A 25,476-nucleotide genomic window follows, 5' to 3' on the forward strand; every position below is an offset into this window, starting at 1 on the left:
AGCACTTAGTCCTTGAACACATGCATTACACTCATCTGTACCAAAGCTCTGATCCTCTGCAGTTGCTTGCCTGTTCCCCTTCGCCATGGTTTGTACCCAGACAGAGTTCAGAGTATAAATTTTAACCGTGTGTGCGGGATCCCATGCTTTCCATTATGCGCAACGGGACTGCATGAGGCAGGGCACCTCACGCTCGTGTGCTTCGAGCGCGGCGACCAGACGCAGATTGATACCTTTTCGACGCCACGCTCCTGAACCTCATACGTGCTCCTGGGTGTGGGCGCCAGCACCCCGTTCTACCCCGCACCTTGATCGCCCCAGCGCAATGTTCCTCTGGAATTGGTAAGCTGCCGATGCGGGCTCCCAGGCTCCCGCACGCTGGTTCGGCACCATCCCACTCCTCTCTAAGCAATCTGGCATTGGACGCGCAACCTCCCGGCTGTCCACCGCTACACGCAGGTTCCAGTCTGTGCTAAACAGTTTGGGGCTGTACAACAAAAACGCCAAAATCCTCTTCCTGGGCCTGGACAATGCCGGCAAGACTACGCTCATGCACATGCTGAAGGATGAGAGGCTGGCACAGCACCAGCCCACACAGTACCCGACCTCGGAGGTGGGTGGAACCAGCAGGAAGGTGCTGAGCGGTCGATGGCCATGCGAGCTTTGCCGTGGGTTGGCTACCGTGGCTGCCTGTACACTCCTTGAAGTCACAGCTCTCTCGGCTGCTCCAAGTGGCGGACTGGTGCTGCGCCTGGTGGTGCCGCAGGCAGTGGGCCCCCATGTCATGCCACCCGCTGCCGCCGAGGCACTGGGGCCGCACCACCTGCACATGCCGGGCACCGGACGACACTGGGCGACGAACCGACTGCCGTCCCCTGCCTCCCACCCAAAACAGGAGCTCCAAATGGGGGGCATCAACTTCAAGGCCTTCGACCTGGGGGGGCACGAGATTGCGCGCAAGGTGTGGAAGGACTACTATGCCAAGGTGGATGCAATCGTCTTCCTCGTGGACACCGCCGACCGGGAACGCTTCCACGAGTCCAAGAAGGAGCTGTCCTCCCTCCTCTCCGACGACTCCCTGGGTGACGTCCCGTTCCTGGTGCTGGGGAACAAGATCGATCTGCCGCAGGCTGGTGCGTCGAGCCATCTGGTTGGGTCTGGGGGAACATGAGGAACTGCGGTTCAACTGGGTTTGGAGAGGCTGCTCTAAGAACGGGAAGGTGCAGTCGCCCCGCCCCCCCCCCCCTGCTGCACGCGTAAGGGACCTGGACTTTGTACCCGGGGCTTGCTTTCCAGTGGGGAAGGGGAGGCAGGAACCAGATACTCTGCGAGGAAGCGGCCTGGGGAAGTTTGCGCTCCAAGCTCACACCCACACCCACATGACCCTCCTGTACAGCCTCCGAGGATGAGGTCCGGTATGCCCTCGGCCTGGCCAACCTGACCACGGGCAAGGGCAAGGTCGACGTCAAGTCCCTCACCATGCGCCCTATCGAGATCTTCATGTGCAGTGTGGTAGGCTGGGTGGATGGGTGGTCATCACTTGGGCTTGGGCCCCCTACAGGCTGGCACATGGTCGATGTGCAGGGCTGGAAGAGGTGCTGTACGCGGTGCTTGCAGGTTGTCTGGACGCGACATCCCCAGTTGATAACATCAAGCACACTGCCCTCTCGCCAGGTGCGGCGGATGGGCTATGGCGACGGCTTCCGCTGGGTATCCCAATTCATCAAGTGAGGTTCTGGGGCCACTCTAGAACCGCCCTGTTAGAAGCTGCCAGGATCCCCCTCGGGCCCTCGTTGCGCTAGACCCACAGTTGGCGGCGGTGGTTTGTGCCTCTGCCAGCTGCGCTCTGCTGTGCTGCCATGCTCTTGACCCTGTGACGACTGTTCCGAGGAATCCAAGTGGCAAGGCTGGGTCGAGGCTATCGAAAGGCATGGAGCAGCACAGGATTGGTACTGAGGGGCATTTCTTCTGTGGACATGGTGGTCGGCCCCAGATCACCAGAGCATGAGCCTGGGAGCTGGGGCTGGGAAGGGGGTGCCACCCATGGGATGGGGGTGCACGGCTTCAAGCAGTCGCAAGGGAGCAAGCCTGGGTCTGGTGGCCCACGCAGGCAGCCACGGACTGAGCACAACAGGTACGCTGTCAACCTGGCAACAGGCAGCACCTTGGCTACGCCGGTGGCCGGCACTTGGCCGCCGCGAGCAGCGTGGCCTGAGCAATCACGCCACGCACCCGCTCCAGGTCGCCCGTGGCCAGGAGAAAGCTGTACCCCAGCGCCCCGGTGGGGATGCGGCTGTCCTCGGGCGAGACCTGCGCGTTGAAGTGGTGCACGTAGTTCCACTTGTAGGGGTCCTGCCAGGTCCCCGCCCAAGGCGGCGCGGCCTCGTCCCCGGCGTAGACGTGGCCCCCCGGCGGCCAGTCCACCGCCGCCACGCCAAAGGCGAACGCCCCGCCCCGCGAGGCGTACACCATGCCCTCCGCCGGCGTGCCCGGCCGGGCGGCGGGGGCGTCGCCGGAGGGCACCGGGGTCCACGCCGCGAAGGGCCCCCCCCTCCCCCGCTCAGCGGCCACCTTCCAGCGGCAGGGGAGGGTGCTAGGGTGCATGTATCCTGTCAGCGCCTCGACCTGCGCAAACCAGTGCGGCTCGTCGGCCGGCAGGCAGAAGGCCACGGTGTAGCGCAGGAGGTCCGGGGCTAGGAAGACGAGGTGCTTGGCCAGGGTGACGCGGGACAGCACGCTGGTGTTGCGGGGGGGGCCTCGGTCCGGGCCGGACTCCATGGGCCTGCCGGGGGGCCAGAAGTAAGCCATGAGGGTCTCCGTGTAGGCCTCGGTGTGGTCGGCGTTCACGCGACACACCTTCCACTCGGAGGAGGTGGCGCCGGCGTTGTCGTTCACGTTCCCCGCCTCCGTGGGGTTCTCCGCCTCGGGGGAGGTGCCGGGCCGGACGTCGAAGGCGCAGGCGGACTGCAGGCTGCCCCCGTTCCCCGGCTGGGGCAGGATCAGCTCCTGGCCACGGTAGGTCATTGACCAGGTGGCACCGGCTAGTCGGGAGTTCAGGGTGATGCAGGTGTCCCCGCACCGCAGCGTGACATCTTCCCGGGGGTGGGGGTCGAGCGTGGCAGGGTCCCCTCGCATGGGACTGAAAGCCATGGTGGGCCCCTCGAATGGCCTGCATTCGTGGCATGTATGACGTATTAGATCATAGACGTTGACAGCTACCCCCATCATGGTGATGTCTCAGGTCTGTAGGGTTGTGTCCCATCGTACCCGATGCAGGGAATGGGTCCTTCCCCCGAACACTACCACTGCAGCCCTTTGGGTCACGGCGACATGCACATCCTGGATGACAAACAAAACCTCAGGAGAACATATTGGGATCCAGATCTCTATACATGGGCAGCGGTGAACCCCGCAGTATTGTTTCGGCAAGTGGCAGTACGCACCGACAGGGCGCGCGCGCACATTAGATGCAGCTGAAAAACTCGTCGAGGTTCCGGCATAAACGAAGGCACAGCGGACGTGATGGAAACATGCGGCAACCAGCACATCCAATTTGATTTCAGCTCCTGGGATTGTTATATTGTCGACCATCGACAATGCCCCTAGCTCTATCGCCAAGGGCTCTCTAGGGACACCCTGAACCGGTCTGGTGCAGCAAGGTCAACACATCAGTATACGACCTGCCCGCTCATAAGACATACAAATCATACCATGAAGCTTACACTCCGATAGCCCCGTCTCTTCTGGGCGGGACAGTCGCTCTCTAGCAATGGGTGGGCTGCTGGAGGATGTCCAGGAGGAGCTCTGCGCTATCTCTGCCATCTACGGCGATGATGCCGTGGACGTGGACCTCGACTCGGGCATCTGCACGGTACGCCTCTCCTCTGGCAGCGCTTCCTTGACTGCCGGGGTGCTGCTGCCCGCGGACTACCCGGCAGTCAGCCCCCCTCACCTTGAGGTGGCCAGCACCGGCATGGACGACGCAGTGCTGGACGACTGCATCGCAGGCCTGGTCGAGAGCTTTTCTCCGGGTGCGACACCTGGAGGCCACACAGAGGGCAATGTGGGTTGCTGGTGCATGCCGTTTGCGTGCCCCAGATGCCCCGCCAGAGCCCTCATGATGATGTCGTGCCATGTGCAGGCGAGCCCGTCATTTTTCAATGGCTCGAGGCGCTGCGGATGTGCATGGAGGACTGGGTGGCGGACCAACCCCCGCCCAGCCCAGGGGAGGGCGGGGACGAGGCAACGGAGGCTAGCGACGACGCTAAGCCCGGGGGCGAGCTCCCTTCCCAGGCCCACCCAGAGGCATCGCCAGGCCCAGACCTGGGCATAGTCCATGGGGAGCCGTTCACCGAGAGGAGGTCCACATTCCAAGCCCACCTTGCCGTCGTGCATTCTAGAGAAGGAGTGAGGATTTGGAAGGGTACATGGGTAGGGGCAGCCCTGCTTGGAACTTAGGGAGGTCGGTAGCTCCCTATTTATTCATGATTGCTGCGCGAGCATCAACCCCATGCACATTTCCAGGTGGAAGCTGTTGTGGCTCAACTCCTGTCGATACCCAAGGTCCAGAATGCCACCCACAACATCATGGCGAGTGGCTGCGACGCTAGATCTTTGCTTGATGCTTCATGAGCGAGGGGCTCATTCCAGATTGTCGCTGCCTGTGTAGATCTGCTCTGCATTTCAAGATTTCTGAGTCCTCCTGTAAGGGCATCCAAAAGTATCAGCCCGTTGCCCACATGCTCCAACCCTTCCCACAGGCGTACAGGTTCCAGATGGGCAATGGCACATGGGCGATGGACAGCGACGACGATGGGGAAAGCGCGGCCGGCGGAAGGCTGCTCCACCTGCTCCAGGTGTGTCTGTCTAGTCCCTGGGGAGAAAATTAATCCTAGGATACACCAGGACGGTGTCTGTGGCCCGGTCGATCCTACCCTGTCACCGCCTGTGTTGGTCCCAACTCCCTGATCCCCACGCACAGTCACCTCCCATTCCCCTGCCCCATTGCCGAGCAGATCACTGGTGCTCAGGACGTGTGCGTGGTGGTTTCCCGCTGGTACGGAGGCATCCAGCTGGGACCAGCCCGATTCACGCACATCAACAATGCGGCCCGACAGCTGCTGGTCCAGTGCGACATGCTGGAGGGCAGGAATACCAAGTCCAAGGGCCCTCGCTCCCATGCCTGACGGGGCCAGCAAGCGTGCTTGCTGCATACATGGTGCTCATGGTATTACAGCAACGCGTCTCAGGTGTGCTCAGAGACTGCAGCAAGGAGCAGAAGCTCGCGAGCAGGTTGTTGGGCTCAGGTCAGGGTGCCCTGGCCCTCAGGCACGCCGGCGCTCTCCTTCCTGAAAATTGCGCACAGTCGAGAGGGCTTGAAAATTTTGGCCTTGAACATCATGGTGGGAGGGATGTTGATGATGGTGTGGTCCGGGCTGGCATGGTATGCCTCCAGCTCGGCGGGCATGCCCCGCTTGGTCGCGGGGCTCCATGGCACCGGCTGAAAGAGGATGCCTGTGAAGGCGAGGCTTTCCTCCATCTTGCACTCGCTGGAAACCTATGGGACACGGAGGTATGGGCATTACAATTGTGAAGGGCTCCTTGCTGCTGCTGCGATGATCGTGCAGGATCTGGCGGCATGTCCGGAATTTTGCAGCACTTGCCTGTCGTCGGAATCCCTCTGCGTTCAGCATGCTGTAGAGGGTCGCTCTGCTCTCCTCCTGCAGCTCGAAGGACCCATCAAAGTCGTTGATCCCTTTGATCGAGACTCGAGCCAGGACCTGCCTTCGCGGCGCACAGTGTCGGGGCCGTCGGACAATGGCACCGTGCATCGGAGGCACGACTGCATGTCGTTGACAGGAGGTTGGGCATGTCCGCGTGAGCATCTTAATGTGAGATTTAGGTAGTTGGTATCCAGGTATCGGTGCTGGAGAGGTAACCTTTCCGTCTCCTGTGCATGGCACTCGAGATATGCAGCGATCTTCGCGCCCTCGAGGGTTCCTGAGCCTGATCATCATGGTCATGCCCGACAGCAATGACAGGGTACATGGGACCAACGCAGCTACTCCTGGAAGATTGAAGAGGGAAATATTTGGTCTATTTAAGTGCAAGTGCAGGCTTGGAATCTGCGACGGCCTTGGTTGCCGCATCAAACGCCTGCTCCAAGTCTGCTAAGAGGTCGTCGATGTCCTCAATCCCAGCTGTGCAGGAAAGTGGAGCCTTGGATTAGAGCGGCTCCTGGTCCAGAATGGGAACCACTGCACTTCGTGCCTGACACCGACCTGTTTCAAAATCCACATGCCCCCCGCATGGTCCAGGGCTGTTCTACCCACTCGACGGTACAGAGAGGAAGCATCGCCACACCTGGCAGCCCTTCGCACATCACTCACAGCGATCAGCCATCCCTGCCTCTTGCGGCCTGAACTTTACCAAAAATCCCTCACATCCCCCTCAACATCCCCCTCAACCCCCCCCCCCTTCCCCCCTCCCCGTGTACCTGATATCCGGATGAGGTCGTCCGGCAGTCCCCGCGCGGCCCTGACCTCGGCGGGGATGCTGGCATGGCTCATGAAGCAGGGCATGAGGATGAGGGAGGCCACGCCGCCAAACGACACCGTGATCTTGAACAGGCGCGTGGCCTCGCACAGCGCGCGCGACAGCTCCACGCTGCCCGTGGTGAAGGAAAGGATGGCGCCCGCGCCCGTGGCCTGCGCGACGTGCACGCTGTGCCCCGCCGAGGCTCGCAGGCCGGGGTAGGCCAGGCCGCGGACCTCGGGGCGGGCGGCCAGCCAGGCGGCCAGGCGCGCGGCGTTGCTCGCCTGGCGCTCCATGCGCAGCGCCATGGTCTTCAGGCCGCGGCCCAGCAGCCAGGCGTCGTGCGGGGCCAGCCCCGTGCCCTCCGCGTTCTGCAGGAAAGCGAGGCGAGCCGCCAGGCCGGCGTCGCGCACCGCCAGCGCGCCGGCCATGAGGTCGGAGTGCCCCGCCGGGTACTTGGTCGCCGAGGTCATGCTGATGTCGGCGCCCAGGTCCAGCGGCCGCTGGTACAGCGGCGTCAGGATGGAGTTGTCCACGCACACCAGCGCGCCGGCGTCGTGCGCGGCGCGGGACAGCGCCGCGATGTCGCAGATCTGGAGGCGCGGGTTGGTGGGCGACTCCAGCATGAGCAGCTTGGTGCGGCCGGGGCGCAGCGCCGCGATCACCGCCCTGCGGGTGGGAAGCGGGGAGGGGGCGGGGGTTCAGGGCGTCGATGGGGGGGAAGGGGTGCGGCGGGCGACAGGGTTGGGGACCGTGGGCATCCCGTGGCAGGGCCGCAGCGGGATGAGCGGGTGCGCACGGAGGAAGGGGGCCCGTGCAAACGCGGGCCCGGCAGCCTCCATGCATGCGTTCATGTGAGAACATGGGGAAGGGCAATGCTTGGGAGACACAGTAGTGGGACCGGAGGATGATGGGTCCGCCTCAGGCGTGCAGGACACCGACCACCACAGCCACTTCCTCGGGTAGGATGGGGTTCACAGAGAACTCCCCCCAGAGGCCACGCACTCGACGTCGCAGGTGTCGACGTTGGTGACCTCCAGGCCGGCGGCGGGGCAGACGCGCGCCAGCAGGCGGCTGGTGCCTCCGTAAAGGTCGTCCCCCGCCACGATGTGGTCGCCATGACTCAGCAGGTGGGTGACCGTGGCCAGGGCCGCCATGCCGCTGGTGAAGAGGAAGGCGCGCTCCGCACCCTGGGTGAAGGGACGTGTGGGGTGGAGGTCAGGCGGGCGCAGGGTGGGTGTGGGGAGGGACAGGATTGTGATGGTGATGAGGAAGAAGGGCTGGACATACACAGGGCAGGAGTTCGGGAGGGCGCATGCAGGGAGCTTCAGCGATGGCACGGGCTAGAGCGCCGTGCGACCATGCGTGTGAGAGTCAGCAATGGCGGTCAGCCTGTGTCATGCATGTTTGGATGAGACTTTTTCCAAGAGAAGTACCCGTCGCCCAGCCCCACCCACCTCCAGAGCCGCCCACTGGGTCTCGACCGCGTTCCTGGTGGGGTTCCCGCTGCGAGTGTAGTCGTAGGCACCCCCCGTGGTGGCTCCAGGCTGCCGGAAGGTGGCCGTCTGGTAGATGGGCGGTGAGGAGGCGCCCAGGGGGTCCTCCTCCAGCGCACCAGAGTGCACCAGCAGGGTGGCAAGGGCGTACTTCCTGGGAGCCACGGACGTGGGCAGCGACTCGGGGGAGGCGGGAGCCCCATTGGGCACCGCCCCACTGGCGGAAGGGGGCGACATACGGGCAGGGCCCCGGCCCGGGCGTCCCGTGTGGCCAACACGTCCCGCACGGGTGCTGGGCAGGGACGCACGGAGCATCGCGACCACTCACAAACACTCGGTGATGGTGTGGAGGGTCATTTAGGATGCTCGGCCCATCTTGTACGAGCAAGACGGTGGCGATGTGGGGTTTCCAAAGTCCTAGTCCTTCAGGGGAAGCGTGATCACGTTTGCGCGCCCTGGGTGGTGACGGGGAGGAACCTGCATGATCGGGCGACGCTATTCACTTTTACCACGCCCGGGTGCCGGCAGAAACGATAGATGTAGCATCTACAGCAGCCGCGGCGCTTACTTTCAGCAGTGCTGGCCGTGTTTGTGGGAAGGACTGCCCTAAACCTATCGCTGAGACGATTCGTGTCGCCCATCAGATCGACGCAGGACCCCTTCCCACCACTGCCCGATTGCTTCTTAGAGGTAGAATCTTTTGGCTGCCTTTGTTTCGATCCATCAAGGCCCGATGAAGGCTCCGTCTACAATTTATCAAACTTTGTAGCCAGGGAGGCACGCTCCGGGCAGCGCAGGTATGGCCGTGGTGTCGGACCTCGAACCCACCACGATGTCCGGCGGCGATCTGGAGAAAGCTGCTGCCGAGCTCGCGAGCCTGGAGGGGCAGAGGGAGGCGGCACACGCAGCGCTGTCCAGCCTCGCCGCGTCCGCCTACCAGCGCTACTCTGCGCGGCTGGCTGGGGCGCACAGCGGAGTGCCCCTGCCTGCCGACGTTGCGTCGCTGGCTGCCGAGCTGGAGACACTCACAGCGGCGCATGCACACCTTGCAGCACTGCAAGTGAGAGCGGGCGGGTGTCCCGGGTGCTTGGTGTGTGAAGGTGTTCACATCACGCCATAGCTCGGCATCCCAACAATGCTTTCAATCAGCTGGTTCAAGTGCCACGCTTAACCCCCTCCCTCTTTCCAATTCATCTTCCAGAAAGCGCAGGCCTTCCTGCGCCAGGCGGAGGAGGCGTGTGCACACCCTGCCCCCGCCACCTTGGGTCGCGCAGTGGATGCGCTCGCCCACGCCGTGCGTGCTGCTGCCGGAGTCGTGGACGACGCACGGCTGGCCGCCCACACAAACACAACCCCATCCTCCCATGAAGTTCTGCGCGCGCTGAGCAATGCGCTGGCTGCCGACCTGGCGCACCTCTCAGCGCGGCTGCGGCGCCAGCTGTCCGCCGGCTTCCAGGCGGCGCTGGGGGCCGCCGGCTGGCCCCCGCCCTTTCTTTCTGCCGGCGATGAGGCCGGCGGCGCCTGGCGCGGCCTGGACTCGCCAGACGTGCGTGGCGCTGCGCTGCAGCTGACCCTGCTACAGCGCTCGGCTGGCGAAGCGGCGCAGAATGAGGGCCCCTGGGTGGCGCAGGAGCTGGCCGCGGGCGTGGGTGCTGCGCTGCGCCGCCACTTCGCCTCGAGCTCCGCGCCCACCGACCGCGCGGACCGCCCCGAGTGGCTGCTGGCCATCACCCTCCGCGCGGCGCGGGTTTGCTGCGCCGCCGCCTACCAGCTCCAGGGCGTGCTCGCCGCATGCTTCGGTGGCGACGGTGACGACGCCCGGTGCGTGCACTATAGGGGGGGCATCATTGTCTCGAACGCTCGTGCCCTGGTGGGTGCTGGACTCGGCAAGAGGCCAACCCCCTCCTCAGTGCCAACCCCTACCCATCATCCTCCCGCTTTCCCAAAACCACAGCCTGGTCCCCATGCTGGACGTGGAGGTGGGCCGCGCCATCCTGGCCTCTGCGCTGGGCCCGGTGCTGACTGGGCACGTTCTGCCTCGCCTGGTCTTGCTGGGAGAGCCCTCCCTCTGGCTGCACCTGGCGGACGAGCTGGCCAGCTTCCAGGAGAGGTGCGATGTTCAAAAGCACGCTGAGTGTAAAGTGTGGGGTTATTGCAGATGGAGCTTCATACGCACATGTCTCTTGCGGGCCCGACTGGCTTCTGTCGCGCCCCTCAGCTCGCAAAACTCACCTCCACAGGTACGCGGTGCTGCTGGGCGGCCCGGCGCATGACCCTGGCGCCATGAGTGTGGACGGGCTGGTCGCCCCCCGCCGCCGCGCCGGCCGAGGCTCCGCTGGCTCTGCTCGCCTCAGATGCTGCAGCGTGCGCAGCGTGGCTGGCGGCGGAGCGGGCGGACGTCCTGGCCCACATGGAGAGTCTGGTGGCGGCGCCTGGCGCCTGGCTGCCCGTGCACAGCCTGCTGCAGGGCATTCTGGACAGCGAGGGCGAGGAGGAGGAGGAATGCGCGGCGGGGGCAACGCCCGGCGCGCTGAGGTCCGGAGGCGGGGTCCTGGGGATGACGGGGCCGCACTCGCCGGGCTCGTCCCCTGCCACCGCGGAGTTCCGGCCGCCCCTGCTGGCCGACCAGGTGACGACCCTGGTGGCGGCGCAGCTGCGCCGGGCGTCTCTGCTGCACGACGCCGCGCACAGGGCCGCCTACATCGAGGTGGGTGTGCTGTTGATTACGGGCCATGGGTGCTTGTGGTGTGGCAGAGGGCCCAGGTGGCTCCCACAGGAGCTCAAGACTGAGCAGGGAACAGACTCAGCCGCAGGGCCTGCTCGCACCTGCGCCGAGCAATCGCCCATCCCGCGCTGCGCTGTCTCCGCACATACCCAGGAAGGCTCACCCAAGGCCCCCCTCCACACATGCCCCAGTCGATCACCGTGCCGGCGCTGCGGGACTGCCTGGCGAGCCTGGAGCGCCTCCTGGCCTCCGCCGCGGCCTTTGACGACCTGGTGGGGGACTTGTGGCGCGGCCGGGTGACGGCGGCCATCTGCGCGGCGCACTACCTCGAGTACCAGCTCAGGTCCGGGGTAGTTTGGGGGGATGGGAGGGGGAAGGCGATGGTGGAGTGATACTGAGGAGAGGAGGGGAGGGAGTGGAGAGAGCTGAGCGGTCAAGTGGGGGGTATTGCTTCAATGACGACCGATGTCATGCAGCAATGGAGAGCCGCACAAGTGGCATCGCCCATTTGTTGGCCCTACCATGCCCAGCTCTTGATGATGTCCCCGAACTTGACACACCAAGCACCTCCCGCTCCCCGCCCCTCCACGCTCTCCCCCTCACAGCGAGCCCCAGGGGGTGCTGCTGCTGGCGGCGCTGCAGGACGGCGGCGCAGCGCCCGCGCACGCCCTGGCACCCAGGCTCAGGAAGGTGGCCGCCGCCTTTGCCGCGCTGCGCCGGCAGTGGGCCTACCGCCTGGCCAAGCAAGCAGTCGGCGCCTTCCGCGCGCGCTTCAACCCCTACCGCCAGGACCGCGCCCGCTTCGCCAGCGGCTGGGCCGCTGGCGGCGGTCCCGGGCGGGCAGCGTCGGACCCCGGCGGCCAGGTCCCGGACGCCGACTCGGCGTGGCCCTGCCCCACGCTGCTGGCCGCCGCCGACGGCGTGCACGGCCTGCTGCGAATGCTGAGCTCGGACCTGGACCCGCCCGTGTTCGCCGACGTGTGGCGCGCCGTGGCGCTGGCCATCAACCAGGCATTCTACAATGAGGTGGCCACCGAGGCCCTTTTCAGCCCGCAGGTGAGGAGATGTGGGTGGAGGGAGGGAAGGAGGACGCGCAAGAGGAGCCGGGTTGTAAGCTGGCGCCCGCGAGGTGGGTACTACGGCGATGGTGGACGGTCGTATGCGCGAAGATGCTGTTTATGCTTGCCACTTGTGAGCTACTCTTCCTTAACAACATACAATCAAGCGACCTTTCCATGCCCACCTGGCACCTCAGGGCGCGTGGCTCTTCCACGCCGACATCGGGGCACTCACCAGCATCTTCGGGGAGTGGACAGCCAACCCGGATGCGCATTTTAAGGAGACACGGGAGGCCTGTCGGTGAGTGGAAGAGGGTGGGGCGAGGAGGGCCGGTACCGGACTCGGTGGGATTCAGTGCGCGCAGGGTCGCCGGCTGGGTGTGCGGCCACTGGAGGTTCCACCACCCGTCCGAAAACCTTCGTTCCTGTCACGATGTGCAGCCTGCTGACCCTGCCGCGGCACGAAGCCGGCGACCTGCTGGCTAAGCTGGGTGGACAAGGGTCCAGGAAGGGCGAGGCTCTGGCGACGCTGTCGGCCCTTAATGCGCAGCAGGCCCTGTGCGTGCTCGGTCAGCGGCTGGATATCGGCGGGAGCTGATACAGCGCCCTCCTCATTCAATAGAGGTGCTCGAGAGGGTGTGCGGCGACGCACCGTGTCCTCCGCCAAGAGGGAGCAATGGCAATATGCTTGTCGTGCATGAATTTCACATATGGCCTGTGCAGCGCCATGGTGTGTCCTTGCCAGACTGCAGGGGCAAAATAATGAAATGGTGTGTGAGCAACAAGAAGGAGTGAAGGATGAAGGACTTGGTGAATTGTGAAAGCATGCGGGCCGGCAGGGCAGAATGAATTCCGATCCTCAGGAGGCGAATGTTGCGCGGACCCTCCCTACGAAGTAGGCGCTAGGGCGTAGGTGGCCTCGGCCGAGGCTAATGTCGCGTTCACTCCGGAAGAAGCAACATTCTTGCAATAGTATTATGCTTTCCGATACCATCAGTGTGAGCCATGCAGGACACCGTCTCTCCCTGACTCGCAAGAGCCCCTTCCGCGCGCCATGACGCCCGAGGCGTACCTCCAACCCAGTCAGGTGCGCTAAATTTTGGCATTGTGCAATCCCCAGTGCATTTTATTTCCCACGATGTCCACTCGAGGCGTCACCCGGGCATTCTGTGTAGGAAAACGGCGAGACGGGCTTGCGGAACACGCTCAGTGTGGCTTTGGAGGGCTTCTCCCCTCGACCACGCGAGCCCCCATCCGGTGTTGTAAAGGTTAATTATGTGGCTTCCGGGGACATGCAGGAGTCTGGTTCCGGCACAGGCACTCAGCCCTCCAGCCCGCATGCCGAGCTGGAATCCTCGAGCCAGGGCCCGCTACTGGAACAGATTGGCATGCTCCTGGCCAGCGTAGACTCCCTGCACGCCGCGCTGCGGAACGAGAGGGCGCACAGCTGCGCGCTGGAGGAGGAGCTGGCGGCCATGCGGGTGACTGTGAACACGCTCAAGTCCCAGCTTGCCGCAGCGCTGGAGGACAGGCCCGAGCGTGGCCGGCAGGGGAGTGGGTCCCTGGGGTCGGAGACGGTGATGGGAGCCCTCTGAGGCGCACCCCGGCCATGAGTTCATGTGAGCAGGGCTGTGGGGGGTACACGATGCCTTGGTGACATGATGGTGACGGTGGATTCCTCAATGATGTAAACATGCCGTGCTTGACCTCCCTCACGCCCCTCCCACTTCCAACAGGGCCTGTCCTATTTTCCTTGACAGAATTAAGAATCTCCTAGTGAGGCTGGCCAAGACATTTCCGTTCTCTGTCCACCAAGGATCAGTATCGCCCCTGGTCTTATGGGCGCCTGCACCGGGAAGCCTGACGGGCGTCGTCGCCCGAGGCCATCAATGTGACGCGCTGCCATGCAGGGCTGAGGTCCTTTGAGACCATTGTACGTACCTGGAGGCTTGAGAATGCATGCATTCTGATGCACCAGACTATCTGCTGGTGCATCAACCTCCACGACTTAGGGTGGACTTTGCAGCGAATGCTGGGGCACCATGGGACATGCGCCTCGACTGCCTCGTGCTGATCCCACCTCGATGGCACTTTTCCCCCTTGTACACTCAGGCATGCCCTTCTGCACACTCAAAAATGAATGGTCACGGTTGTAATTTATCGGAGAACATGATCTGGAGGTATGGCTTGAGGTTGGCTGGCAAAATACCCTGGGCACTGGCCCTGCCGCAATTCCATGCGTCTCTGAATTTGCGCGCACCCCAGTCAAAAAGTGCGATCTTCGACATCCTCTCGACCCGGCGTCCGATGCCGCATGCGAATACCTCGATTGCGTTGCTTTATAGGGATCTCAAGTTCGGTGGACCATTCCCTGCCAGCCGAGCGAGTGCTGGGAAAGCCCACCAGCAAGTGCTACAGCACGTCGTCAAGTGCCGCCACGGGTCTCAGACACAGTGATACCACGAATGCAAATACCTTCTGAAGGCTAGCTTACATCGCTGGTGTCGCGTACACGCCCTCCAGCGGAATGGACGCGACCTATCGACCCAGCCATCACGGAGCCCCTCCCTGACGCCATGCACGGGTCCGATGACCCGCCAGCCCCCGGTCCTGGGCTCCCGGCCCCCACCCCACCCGACATGCCCGACCACTCCTCCACTCTGAATGAGCTGGAGGCGTTCCTGCGCCAGCCCGATGCCATCATGGAGCCCTCCATCGTGGACAGGCTGCGCGAGTATGTCATGGCCAATGGACACCCCCAGCAGGCGGTGGAGTACCTGAGTGACAGCTACCAGGGTGGGCACCTGTGATTGGCGTGCTGAAGGAGCGGGCATGTGTGGGTGCACTATTGTTTCGTGGAAGGGCATTGGGAGGGACGCGGTGTGCGTGTGGAAATGGTGTGTTGTGCACATGGGCGCGTTGCAGCGCCAAAGGACAGTGTCCTCCACGCCTTGGAATGGAGAGATTTTGCTGCCAAGTATGGAGTATGCCGTCTCTCACGCCCTGGACCCCCCCCACCTCACCCAATCTTCAACAGGCTACGCCCAGATGGCTGTGCTGGTCTGCCAGTGGCTGGCCGCCGTGCAACATGGGGCAGCTGGGAATGACCCTGGAACCCCACGGGCCGCCAGCCAGCCCCCTCTGGACGAGGCCTCCTGTCTCAGAGTGGGTGGGCTTGATGTCAGCGCTAGGCCCTGCAGCTGGGTCCTGGTGAGGAACCCAAGACTGTGATCGGAGGTATTCACCAACCTCCTCCCTCACATCGCATGCAGGAGCTGGTGAAGGAGAGGTTTGACCCCAAGAGCTTCCATGGGATCTTCTCCAGGGGCGGGGCGGGCGCCCCCCCATGGCTGCACTCCCTGATTGCCGATACAGGTGAGCAATGAGGGCAGGGGTGGTGGATGCCCGGGAGGGAACCCTGCCTGCAGAGAGCAATGTCAAAGCCCTTCCTCATCAGTACGATAGCAGAGGACGCCTGCAGGCCTAGGTCAGGCTTGCCCTGGAGAGTGCCACACCATGCATGTGCTCCCGATGCCCAGCTTGGATACGCAGTGGCTGGCTCTCCATCCTCCCGTCCTCCACCCCCTGCGCCGACAGACGGGCGCCAGCTCATCTACGACCTGTCTGGCCGCTACGCCAACTCGCTGCTGCTGAACTTTGCGATCCAGAAGATCCTGCAGCAGCCCGGGCGCGAAGCGGAGGTCGCGGCGGTCGGGCCGCGCCTGGGCTCCTACTTTGGCGTCTTCCACCGGCTCATGGTCACGCGCCTCAGTGCTGCCCTGGCCTCCACCAGCGAGCGGGAGCTGGACAAGCTGTCTGCGGAGATACAGGCACGCGGAGGGGGAGGGCCTGGAGGTAGTGTGCCTGCTTGCCTGCGTCGATTTCGGGAGGAAGGATGTCGGGATGTTGGGTCCAGGCCTACTTTTGCTGGCCCCGGGTATGCAGAGAGGGTGGTGCAGGTGGCTGGCTTGCTCCTGCTGTGACGCAGCAGTGGCATGCCGGCAATGATCGATCGAGCTTTCCTCTTCCTGCATGTTGAGTTTGGTGAGCCCCCCCAACAGTCCCCCATCCCCTCTCACCCCCTCTGCCCATCACACAGCAAAACGCCAGCCAGAGCCAGCACACCTACATTCACGTCCAGTCGGTGTTACAGAGCCTGGGCGCGCACCCCCAGGGGGCCCGTTTTCGCCGGCTGGCCGCTGACCTGGCAGGGCACGCCGCCCAGACCCAGGGCGCCGTGGTGTGGCGCCTGAGCCCGCTGTTCTGGGGCGAGCCGGGGTCTGGGGCCGTGGGTCCCCTGCTCGCCGACCTCATGGCCAGCGTGGAGGGCGGCCCGCTGCCCAGCCTGGAGGTCATCAGGCTGTGCGCCCTCTACGGCGCCGAGCCGGCCGAGGCGCGGCCCAGCCTGGACCTCCTGCGCCACCCTCGAGTCTTCTGGGTCCTGCTGGCGGCCCTGTTTGGCCCCGGGCAGGGGCTGGCGGGCCAGGCCCTCGCCGGCGCGGTCGAGCTGCTGGCGCGAGCCGCGGCGGGCGGGCCCGAGCGCGAGGCGGCGCTGGAGGCCACGCGCGCCGCGCTGATGGGGGCGGTGACGCTGACGCGCAAGGCGCTGCACGACGCCAAGCTCAGCGCGGAAGAGCTGGAGGGAACGGGCGAGGTGCTTACGGTGCCCATCTGCGCAGCAGGTTGGTTTTTGGTTTTGCTGGAGAGGAGATGAAGGGTGTGGGGTGATGGAGAGCGGTGCATGGGCTGCGAGTCTGATGCCTGCGTCCAGGAATTTATCCTGGAGGCAGGTGACGCTTTGTGCAGGGATGTTACCAAGAACATTTCATTGGGCAGGAATGGCAGAACTATCAGAAGAAGGGCTGCCGCCCTCCTCCCTTCCCTGCCGTGGGCCCAGACCTGATTCGGCCTCGCCATCGACGCAGGGCTGCTGTGCGGCATGGAGCTGCGCTTGGCCAAGCCGGCCCACTGGAGCACGACCTTCCACGGTCTGCGCCTGCCTCCCTTCCTCGCCCTCCTCCGCAGGGTCATACCGCTGCAGCCCCAGCTCCACGATGAGGTGCCTTGCTTGGTGGTGCCTTGCATGACCCGTGATGGTGTGGGATGCAGCAGTGGTGGGAGCCCTTTTGCTAGGTGCCGGAGCCCTCTGCACTGATCCTCTTAGAAGATAAGTCCCCTCCTGACCGGCAAGCCGTTCTCCCCTGGTACTCAGGATGCCCCCTGATTCCGACGGTTGAGCTACCTTTTTGCCCTCAGCATATCGCAACACGACCTATCCTTCTCACCCCCTCCCACTCCTCTAGATCCTGCGCCTCATCGGCAGCATCCTGGAGGCCATGGGCAACAGCAACCACGACGTGGCCCGCGCCCTGCTGGACTGCGCGGTACAGCTGCTGGCGGCGGGCCGGGTACTGCAGGTACTAGAGTGGGCGGCCGAATACCGTGCGCGCGCCGACCCCTCCCTCCTGCGCCACCTGGCCTACGGCGTGCTTGAGGCGGCCCTGCCCCCCTACTCCCCCGCCTTTGCCTCGGCCCTGCTGCGACTTATGATGCATGCCGGGGTCAAGCAGCCGCGCGCCCCCGGCAGGGACGCGGGCCTGCGCGCGCTGCTAGATGAGTTCGCCGCGGGGTGCAGCGCCCTGGAGTTCCGGCCGCCCCTGTCCTCGCGCGAGTCCGCCTTCCTCCTGGGCCTGTGCGAGCCGCGCTGAGAGCGCTGAGAAGGGGGTCCCCGGCAGGGCAGTGGCCCAGGTCGCCTTGTGCGCCAGAGTCCAGTAGCCGACGCTCTCCTGACCCTCGAGTGGGGTGGCGTCGGCACCGAGACCAGTCACGATGCCGTTTGCACTGCCGTCGCTGCCAGACCCTGGGCATCGTGCAGGCGCCTGCTGTGCATGGCATTGCCAATGCCATGCCCTTTGCTTGCGCATCGGTCCCTCCACAACAGCCCTCTCCATGCTTCCTCTCCATCTCAGACACACGCTCGGCTTGACACTGCCCGCTGTGGGCGGGGTGGCGTGCGGGGACACACCATGGGCTCTGCAACAGTTCAAGCACACAAACAAAACGGCACTCCCCGACACAAAATCGTTCGCTGGGCTGTGTGGGGGAGGTGGGATGAGAGGGCGGCCACGTCGCATGGCTCACGGCCGCACAGCACGCGAAGGCTGCGCCAGGCCAGGCCCTGTCGCTGATAGTGGGGACGGGCCTGCCCACGCAAGTACTGAAAATGTCGGCATGGGTAGCAGGGGCTAAGACGGCATGGCAAGGGGTACTGGGGTGTGGGGAGTTAAGAAAGCAAGGCAAGGGAGCAGCGGGTGTGTGGGGTGGTGGCTGAGGCAAGGGGCGGCCAGAAGACTGGGTGTGCTCTCCCCCCTCCCCTCCCCTCCTCGATATCGGGGCAATCAGCGGCGCAGCGTATTGTAGAGGGCGTCGATCTCCTTCTGGTACTTGGCCTGCAGCTGGGGGCGCTTCAGCTTGAAGGTGGGGGTCATCAGCTCGTTCTCCACGGAGAAGGGCTCCGACTCCAGGATGACGCCGCGCACTTGCTCGAAGCCCTGTGGTGTTTTTGGTGTGGGGAGACAATGGGGACATGGGCATGTGGGGTCGAGTGTGAGGTGCTTCCCAACCAGTCAGCAGCCTGCATGCACTCGCCCAGCCGGGGTGGGTGGGTTTGGTGCCTCACAGGCCACCCACAGCCCATCCTCCGCCTCCACCCCCCCCCCCACCCCTTGACCACATTCCCACCTTGAGCCCGCCCTCCTTGGCGGCCGCCGCCAGTTCCTTCAGGATGGCCTTCTTGAGCTCCGGGTCAGCGCACTTGGCGGCCACGTCACCTGCGCCGCCGTGCGCGTCCAGGCGCTCCTGAGTGGGCACGGCCACGGCCACCAGCACGCTCTCCAGGCTGTTACCGTACACCCAGATCTGCTCCACGCTGGGGCAGAGCTTGTAGGCGCTCTCCACCTTCTCCACCGCCACGTACTCCCCCTGGGACAGCTTGAAGATGTTCTTCTTGCGATCGATGATCTTGAGGCCGCCCGTAGGGCTCAGCTCCCCGATGTCGCCCGTGTAGAACCAGCCGTCGCGCGTCAGCACCTCGTCCGTCTTCTCCTGGTCCTTGTAGTAGCCCTTGAACAGGGAGGCGCCGCGGATGCACACCTCGCCGCGTGGCGGGTCGGCGCTGGGACTGTACTTCATCTCAGGGACACCCTCCAGGCGGAAGGAGATGGCGGGCTGGGGGGGGCCCACCGTGCCCATGTGGTCCTGTTGTGTGTGGGTGGGTGGGGGGGTTTGTTTTTGGGGGGGAAGGAAGGAGGAAAGAGGGGAATGGATGCCGCGTCTGGCGGGCCATCAACGAGCCCAGGTGGAGCCCGGGGCCAGGCACCAGCAGGGTCTGACGACGCCATGGCGCTCTTCCGGCCAATCCTGTGCCGCATTCTGTAGATGTCCTTCGCGGTCCCCTCCTCCCCCTCCCCCTCCACGACGCCCGCGCACCGGCTCGGAGGGGTAGGCGATGAAGGAGGCGGCACAGGTCTCCGTCAGGCCATACCCCTGGACCACCAGCGCGCCCATGCAGACGCGCAGGAACTCTTCGGCGTGCAGCGACAGGGGCGCGCCGCCAGACACCAGCACGCGGCAGCGCCCGCCCAGCGCGGCCTTGATCTTCTTGAACACGATCTTGTCCCAGATGGGGGCGGCCTGAAGGCACGTGGAAGAGTGTGGCGGCGTGCGAGTGGGGCAGGGAGCACCAGGGAGCCAGGGGAAGGCACTGAACCGGTGGGGGGTGCGGGCGAGGCACGCGATCAGCCCATACACCGCCCTGCAAGCCCCTGCGCCCCACAGTGTTTGACAACGCACCTTGTCCTGGGCCACGCCCCTCTTCAGGCGGGCCAGCTTGGTGTTGAAGGCAGTGTGGAACAGGAACTTCTTCACCGCCCCGCCGCTGGCGATCTGGGGTGTGATGTGGGAGAGGGAGGGTGCGGGGAGATGAGCGGAGCAGGGCTGGGACTCAAGCGTGGCGGAGAGGATGAGGGTTGCACCATCAGGACCCTCCCCATTCAACCCCCCTCCCAATCACCTGCCCCGTGACGGTGGAGTAGATGCGGTCGAAGACGCGTGGCACGGAGCAGAACAGGGTGGGCCGCAGCGCCTTGACATCCGGCAGCAGCTCCTTCACGTTCCCCGCCCAGTAGCCGATGGAGCCGCCGACGTAGAGGATGAGCTCCTCCGCGGCGCGGTCGAAGATGTGGGCCAGGGGCAGGAAGGAGAGGAGCGAATCCTCGGTGCCCATGCGCACCCCAGCATCGGTCAGGAAGGCGTCCAGGCTGAGCACGGTGGACACCACGGCGCGGTGGGAGAGCATGACGCCCTTGGGGTCGCCCGTCGTGCCGGAGGTGTACATGATGGTGCACAGGTCGTCGGCCTGCACGGTGGCGGCGGCGGCGGGCGAGGCCTCCCCCAGCGCGACGAACTCGTGGAAAGCGTGCACGGCGATGCCCAGGTCGGCGACGCGGCGCAGCGTGGCCGCGTCGGCCTCGTCCCAGTAGACCACGGTGCGCACGCGGTCGCGCAGCGCGGGCAGGCTGGCGGCCAGGGCGCCGAGCTTGGAGCCCAGCACCGCCACTGCCGTCACCTCGGCGTGCTTGACGATGTACTCCACCGCGGACTCGCCCAGGGTGTCGTACAGGGGAACGCAGTAGAAGCCCTGGCGGTTGCAGGCCTGCATGGTGATCATCCACTCGGGGGCGTTGGGGCCGTACACGCCCACGCGCCCGCCGGGGGCCAGCCCCGCCGCCACCAGAGCGGAGCCCACCGCCGCCACCTCACGCGCGGTCTGGGAGTAGGTGCGCCAGGAATACCCCTCCTTCGTGCGCTTGCCCAGGCAGTTCTTGTCGCCGAAGCGGGAGACGGAGTGGCTGAACAGGTCGGACAGGGTGTTGATGTCCTTGACGGTGGGGGGGCCGTCCTTGGCCACGCGAACCCTGCGGTGGCGAGGAGTGGGGAGCAAGGGTGAGCCGGATAGGAGTCCCCAGAGTGGCCCCACGCCATGACCAGCGTCATCAGGGACTCCCGCCCATGATGAGTACTCCGAAATCGCCACTGCGCCCCCTTCAGCCCCGCCGCGACGCACCGATACTCGGGTCCAGTTTCGGGACGGCCATCCGCGGCGGGGGAGGGGGGGCCCACCTCGGCGAGGTAGGCAAACTTTTTACCGGGCATACTGGCGGAGATGGGCTTCCGAAGGTGAACAAAAAGGCAGCGCTAGGTCCCCTGGTCACTGTGTCTAGAAACAGTATGAGAGTTTTGAGCTACCAATGGGGTGCATTGGGTACCAGGGCCTTTATCACATCAACCGCGACGAGGTTCCCGGCTTCAAGGAGCCGTTCCCATGATGGATTGGAAAGGGGGCCGCGTGCTTGGCTGTCACGCTTCCGACAGGCACGCGCTAACCTGCCGAGCCATGGCGGAGCTGGAGTGGAAGTTTTACCCTGTGCAAATTCTCGATCCATCGGAAGATGATGTCTTTTCATGAGGCCGTCATGCCTGGAACAGCAGGCGGGCGCTGCATGAACCCCGGTCGGTCGGTCGGGAAGTCGACACCAGCTCATGCCCTCTTCTTCTGACCATTCGCCTCTGCCCCCCCCGCTCCTTCCGGCGCATCCTTCCTCTTTTTCAGGCCCTGCGTGTTATCGTGGTTGTAAAGGAGACATGAGCTCGCAATACGCCTCGGACATAATGAGAAGTGCGCGTTGTGCGCAGGCCAGCACCGGAGGGAAGCCTCGCCCACCTTGGACTTGTGCAGCGCTATGGTGTCGATGTTTTGGGGAGGCATGTAGATGCGTCCCACCCGACCCTCCAGCGCATCTGTCGCCACATTCTTCTCCTTGGTCCTCGTCAGCTTGGGCTGCTTCATGGCCTCCTTTTCCAGGTCGGCCGCAGGCTCCCTGGTCCGCCTCACCTCTAGGTCGAGACTGGGACCCATGATCTCAAGCTCAACGCGCGGCACCTTGGTCCCTGTTTGTGTGAGTTGGAGTGAGACGATCCTGCCCAGTGAGGTGTGTAGGTCAGGCAAGTATCAGAGGACCTGTGTGCAGGACTGAGTTCTGCAGACCCCACTGTGAGCCTGGAGAAGTCTCTCAGCCCAGGCCCATACAATAAACAGTGAATCCTGCCCCATCCTCGTGCAGCTCCCAGCCATAACATGCACGTTGGCCACAACCTCACCCGACCGTTTGAGCTTGACACTGTACTGACGGAACACTATGGTCTTTGACCCTGGGAGACAGGTCACGAAGACCACCCTGTCCAGGCCCTTCAGGTTGAGCGCATCCACCTGCCTGCCGCGGAAGAAGTCCAAGAACATGCTCTTGACCCGCCGCAGGACGGCATCGCTCTCAAATCCATCGCCAGCAAAGACAAACGCGGGCTGCGATGAGAGGGCAGAGGTTGGGACACTGGTATCGTTGTGTCACGGTTTATCCCCAATGCAGGAACTGAGTCACACAGCAAGCATGCTGACCACATGTAGCCATCAACCTCTCCTTCCATCTTTGGGTGGCCTTGCTCCAGACCGCCACATCAGGGATCCCCTCTCAGCTATTGAGGCAGAGGCGGGCTGTGGGGCTGGCAGTCCCCTACCACCCAAACTCGCTGACCTTGTTTCCCAGCTGGGAAGAGCGTGCGCCTGAGAAAGCCTGGATGGGGGCAAACCCCTTCACCCCAAACTCGATCATGTCATACATTCGAAAGTCGTACAGCCGCCCCAGCACCAGGTTGTTGGGCCGCTTCTTGGAGTGTGTGCCCACGGCAAAGAGGCTGCAGTTGGCCCTGGAGCCGTGCGACTCCAGCCACACGTCGCCCCCTGCCTCAAAGGGAAGCACGTCGTTCTTGCGTGACATGCGCAGGGAGTCCACCTGGGAGAGAAAGAGGGGGGAAAAGCAACAGGTGCAGGGATGATGTAAAACTCTGTCAAAGGCAAGGTGTATGACGTCAGACTGTAATGAAGAGCAAGTGATCTCGTACCAATGTCAACTTCCTTTGATTGACAGCCCTCAGCCCCAATGGCAAACTCTCCACGAGAAGCATGTCTCGGCACCCAGACTTAATCCTCCTTTGCTGGTCCCAACCTATGCTCCTGCAGCAGCAGGATACCACTCACCCCTTTCAGCTTGTGAAGGTCGGTGAGCACATCCTTAATCGTTTGGTTGACCTTGTGGCCACTGATGATCATCGACCTCCGGGTGTCCTCAATCTGCGGAATGGTGAGCGGTGAGTGGAATGCCATGCAAGACAACCGGTGAAGACGCTCAGCCACCCAGAGTACCTGTCAACGTGAACACACCCCTTGGAAGAGCTACCCTCAACGCACCAGTTTGGGGGCTCGGCTCTCCAGCAGGCGCCTGCCACGCCGAGTCTTGGGCTGGATGATTCCAGTTGCCGACATTGCGCAGGTTCCTACCGCGCAGACGGTATCAAGTATACGGCTGCTTCACACGCAGTATGTTTGTTCTACGAGGTTTCGCAGATACTTCCTAATTGCTGAAAATTTTCGCACAAAGACGCTCAGAGGTCGTCTCAGCGCAGCATGCGGTACAGGGGGAAGCCTACCGCCACAGGTAATCTTCAGTACAGTAGTTCCAAATGATTAAGCACATATAAAACGGCAATCTCTATGATGCTAGAGCTACCCTGTCTCGTGCCGGCCTTTGCAGCACACCCTGATGGTGCTCGACGTGGCACCCTCACTGGAAGGGTGTTCTTTCTTCCCGGGTTCAAGTTCGCATTGCGACAGGCTGCACCCATGTCCTCGTAGCAGCGAGTTCTCGGCAGGATCATCCCATTATTTTGGCTACAAAGGTCATGCACAGCATTATAGTCGGATTAAGGCATTGCCAGAGGTCCGGCCGGAGCCAGGGCACGCCCATGAAGCGCCCTGCGATTTAAAAGGCCCGCTCCCATCAGCACCGGTCGAACCTCATTCCCGCTCCGCTAGAGCATCAAGTTGTTTCAACTGGGCGGTGAAGCTACGAAGGAGGCACGAACCCTCATCCATCCCCGTCCTGAACCTCTTAACCCGCGCCACACTCGCGCATCAGGCCGGGGTCGGTCTTCATGGCGCAGAGCTATCGGGCCCTGGTGAGGGGCCCCCCGGGTGTTGCTCCTCGCCATGCAGTCTCTCCACGATGCCGAGCGATCCACCCCGCCCCTTCCCCACCCCCATCGCACCCAGGTGGCCACGCTCACCGCCCATATTCGGGAGGAGGTGCTCGCGGGGGCTGGGGCAGCCCTGCTGCAGGTCTGGGCCTGCCGCGACCTGGAGGAGGGCATCGTGTTGTCCACACAGGGCCTGCCCTACTTCCTGCTCGGCGACGGCGACGAGCTCGCCCTGTTCCGGTACATGAGCACCAAGCACTGCTTCCCTCTGGGGGAGGCATTGGGCCAGGGCACCCCAGCCTCCGTCTTCCACAATCGGCAGGTGAATAAGCGCCCCCCCTAAGGGAGGGGGGGAGATTGCTGCACCAGCAAAATGGGCTCACGCCTTGGCCATGGGTCTGCTCCCATTTACATTTGCCAGTGTCAGCAAAGTTAACCTCATCATTTACGCACCGCAGGGCTGCGCTATCGTTGACCTGGCGGCCCTGGACGCCGCCGACTGCCCGCGCGCCGACTGTGCCGGGGCCTGCGCTGCGCACAGTGTCCTGCTCCTGCCCCTGCTGGACCGCATGATGGGCATGAAGGGCGAGCCGCTGGCAGGTGGGCATTGTTTGGGAAGGTGTTGGAGCCACAGGCATGAGGGCTGCCACTGCTTGCAAAGTCTCAAGGATGGACTTGGGTGGCATGAGAATCCGATACTGATGGGGCATCGAACAGCCAGCTGCGAAGTCCAGCCCTCTCTTTGTCCTCACTTCCCTTGCCCTCGCCATTCCCCCTCTTGACCCCCCTCCCTCCCCTCTCCTCCAACCCTGCCTCACAGTGCTAGAGGTGGTCTTGTCCCGTCGCGACCCCGGCATGCTGTGCACGCTGCACGCCCTGCTGCAGGCGGGCGCGCTCAGCGCCGGCTATGCCTTCCCAGGCCTGGGCGAGGGCGCGGCCGGCGCGCCGAGCCCGCGCAGCGTCGCCGGCCCCCAGCAGCCGCCACCTGCCGCGCTGCGCGCGCTGCTCTCCCGCCCCGTGCAGGGCCTGGGCGGGCTGGGGGGGCCCGGGACGATCGTCCCCGGCCACGATGACGACGGCATGATGGAGGAGGACGAGCCCAGCGGGGGCTCGGGCGGGGCCCGGGACGCGCGCGGCGCGCCCGGCCACAGCTCCGGTCGGCCGCCGGCCGCGCGCGGCGGCCGGCGCCCGGCCCGCAGCGCCAGCGACGACGAGTGCTCCGAGGCGGGGTCGGAGGACCCCGACGCCGACCCGGGCGACGACGCGTCGCGGGGCGGCGGCGCGTGCCGGCTGACGCTCCGCGACCTGCAGGCCCAGTTCGGGCACGGGGTCAAGGACGCGGCGCGGAACCTGGGCGTGTGTGTGACTACGCTCAAGCGCTCCTGCCGCCGCCTGGGCATCCGACGCTGGCCGCGGCGCCAGCTGGTCAAGCTGCAGCGCGCGCTGGCGGAGGTGGGCACCGTGGGCGACAGCATCCGCCCCGGTGCAGGGCCGGCGGGGGCGGGCGGCGCGCCGG

The 25,476-nt window shown here is 64.4% G+C and overlaps 11 protein-coding genes across 11 annotated transcripts in view; 6 read left to right on the forward strand and 5 right to left on the reverse strand.

The window, feature by feature from the left end:
- F751_2309 (GTP-binding protein SAR1A) overlaps positions 1–1,731 on the forward strand; it is a gene marked incomplete at both ends in the record, with an annotated part of 4,372 nt that extends 2,641 nt beyond the window's left edge. Inside the window, 4 exons of the mRNA XM_011399177.1 lie at positions 460–613; positions 896–1,133; positions 1,397–1,512; positions 1,675–1,731. Coding sequence (XP_011397479.1) covers positions 460–613; positions 896–1,133; positions 1,397–1,512; positions 1,675–1,731 — 565 coding nt within the window. The remainder of the gene's footprint in view (positions 1–459; positions 614–895; positions 1,134–1,396; positions 1,513–1,674) is intronic.
- A 438-nt stretch (positions 1,732–2,169) lies between these two features.
- On the reverse strand, positions 2,170–3,135 carry F751_2310 (hypothetical protein; the record flags this gene model as incomplete). The annotated part of the gene is made up of 1 exon (XM_011399178.1): positions 2,170–3,135. The coding sequence occupies one exon, from the start codon at positions 3,133–3,135 to the stop codon at positions 2,170–2,172; it is 966 nt and encodes a 321-aa protein (XP_011397480.1).
- Positions 3,136–3,769: 634 nt separating this feature from the next.
- On the forward strand, positions 3,770–5,186 carry F751_2311 (Protein IMPACT; the record flags this gene model as incomplete). Its single annotated transcript, XM_011399179.1, has 4 exons — positions 3,770–4,031; positions 4,142–4,332; positions 4,761–4,856; positions 5,016–5,186. The coding sequence occupies 4 exons, from the start codon at positions 3,770–3,772 to the stop codon at positions 5,184–5,186; spliced, it is 720 nt and encodes a 239-aa protein (XP_011397481.1).
- Positions 5,187–5,302: 116 nt separating this feature from the next.
- On the reverse strand, positions 5,303–5,539 carry F751_2312 (hypothetical protein; the record flags this gene model as incomplete). Its single annotated transcript, XM_011399180.1, has 1 exon — positions 5,303–5,539. One exon carries the CDS (start codon positions 5,537–5,539, stop codon positions 5,303–5,305), a length of 237 nt encoding a protein of 78 aa, XP_011397482.1.
- A 557-nt stretch (positions 5,540–6,096) lies between these two features.
- F751_2313 (Cystathionine beta-lyase, chloroplastic) lies at positions 6,097–8,267 on the reverse strand (the record flags this gene model as incomplete). Its single annotated transcript, XM_011399181.1, has 4 exons — positions 6,097–6,200; positions 6,497–7,203; positions 7,540–7,724; positions 7,992–8,267. The coding sequence occupies 4 exons, from the start codon at positions 8,265–8,267 to the stop codon at positions 6,097–6,099; spliced, it is 1,272 nt and encodes a 423-aa protein (XP_011397483.1).
- Positions 8,268–8,862: 595 nt separating this feature from the next.
- On the forward strand, positions 8,863–12,411 carry F751_2314 (RINT1-like protein; the record flags this gene model as incomplete). The annotated part of the gene is made up of 9 exons (XM_011399182.1): positions 8,863–9,090; positions 9,232–9,851; positions 9,985–10,140; positions 10,271–10,317; positions 10,385–10,737; positions 10,947–11,098; positions 11,361–11,811; positions 12,011–12,114; positions 12,255–12,411. The coding sequence occupies 9 exons, from the start codon at positions 8,863–8,865 to the stop codon at positions 12,409–12,411; spliced, it is 2,268 nt and encodes a 755-aa protein (XP_011397484.1).
- A 694-nt stretch (positions 12,412–13,105) lies between these two features.
- On the forward strand, positions 13,106–13,408 carry F751_2315 (hypothetical protein; the record flags this gene model as incomplete). The annotated part of the gene is made up of 1 exon (XM_011399183.1): positions 13,106–13,408. One exon carries the CDS (start codon positions 13,106–13,108, stop codon positions 13,406–13,408), a length of 303 nt encoding a protein of 100 aa, XP_011397485.1.
- Positions 13,409–14,389: 981 nt separating this feature from the next.
- F751_2316 (Negative elongation factor D) lies at positions 14,390–17,521 on the forward strand (the record flags this gene model as incomplete). Its single annotated transcript, XM_011399184.1, has 6 exons — positions 14,390–14,609; positions 14,851–14,982; positions 15,411–15,571; positions 15,913–16,495; positions 16,739–16,872; positions 17,117–17,521. The coding sequence occupies 6 exons, from the start codon at positions 14,390–14,392 to the stop codon at positions 17,519–17,521; spliced, it is 1,635 nt and encodes a 544-aa protein (XP_011397486.1).
- Positions 17,522–18,211: 690 nt separating this feature from the next.
- Positions 18,212–21,026, reverse strand: F751_2317 (Long chain acyl-CoA synthetase 4; the record flags this gene model as incomplete). The annotated part of the gene is made up of 5 exons (XM_011399185.1): positions 18,212–18,364; positions 18,555–19,070; positions 19,302–19,757; positions 19,885–20,788; positions 20,938–21,026. 5 exons carry the CDS (start codon positions 21,024–21,026, stop codon positions 18,212–18,214), a joined length of 2,118 nt encoding a protein of 705 aa, XP_011397487.1.
- Positions 21,027–21,411: 385 nt separating this feature from the next.
- Positions 21,412–23,250, reverse strand: F751_2318 (Ribosome production factor 2-like protein; the record flags this gene model as incomplete). Its single annotated transcript, XM_011399186.1, has 6 exons — positions 21,412–21,486; positions 21,595–21,821; positions 22,032–22,233; positions 22,463–22,720; positions 22,966–23,058; positions 23,176–23,250. The coding sequence occupies 6 exons, from the start codon at positions 23,248–23,250 to the stop codon at positions 21,412–21,414; spliced, it is 930 nt and encodes a 309-aa protein (XP_011397488.1).
- Positions 23,251–23,918: 668 nt separating this feature from the next.
- The window catches only part of F751_2319 (hypothetical protein), a gene marked incomplete at both ends in the record, with an annotated part of 3,112 nt that continues 1,554 nt past the window's right edge, over positions 23,919–25,476 (forward strand). The window contains 4 exons of the mRNA XM_011399187.1: positions 23,919–23,942; positions 24,037–24,282; positions 24,419–24,560; positions 24,781–24,788. Of these exons, the coding sequence (XP_011397489.1) occupies positions 23,919–23,942; positions 24,037–24,282; positions 24,419–24,560; positions 24,781–24,788 (420 nt within the window). The remainder of the gene's footprint in view (positions 23,943–24,036; positions 24,283–24,418; positions 24,561–24,780; positions 24,789–25,476) is intronic.

Source organism: Auxenochlorella protothecoides (genome assembly GCF_000733215.1).
Source record: "Auxenochlorella protothecoides strain 0710 unplaced genomic scaffold scaffold22, whole genome shotgun sequence".
Lineage (NCBI taxonomy): Eukaryota > Viridiplantae > Chlorophyta > Trebouxiophyceae > Chlorellales > Chlorellaceae > Auxenochlorella > Auxenochlorella protothecoides.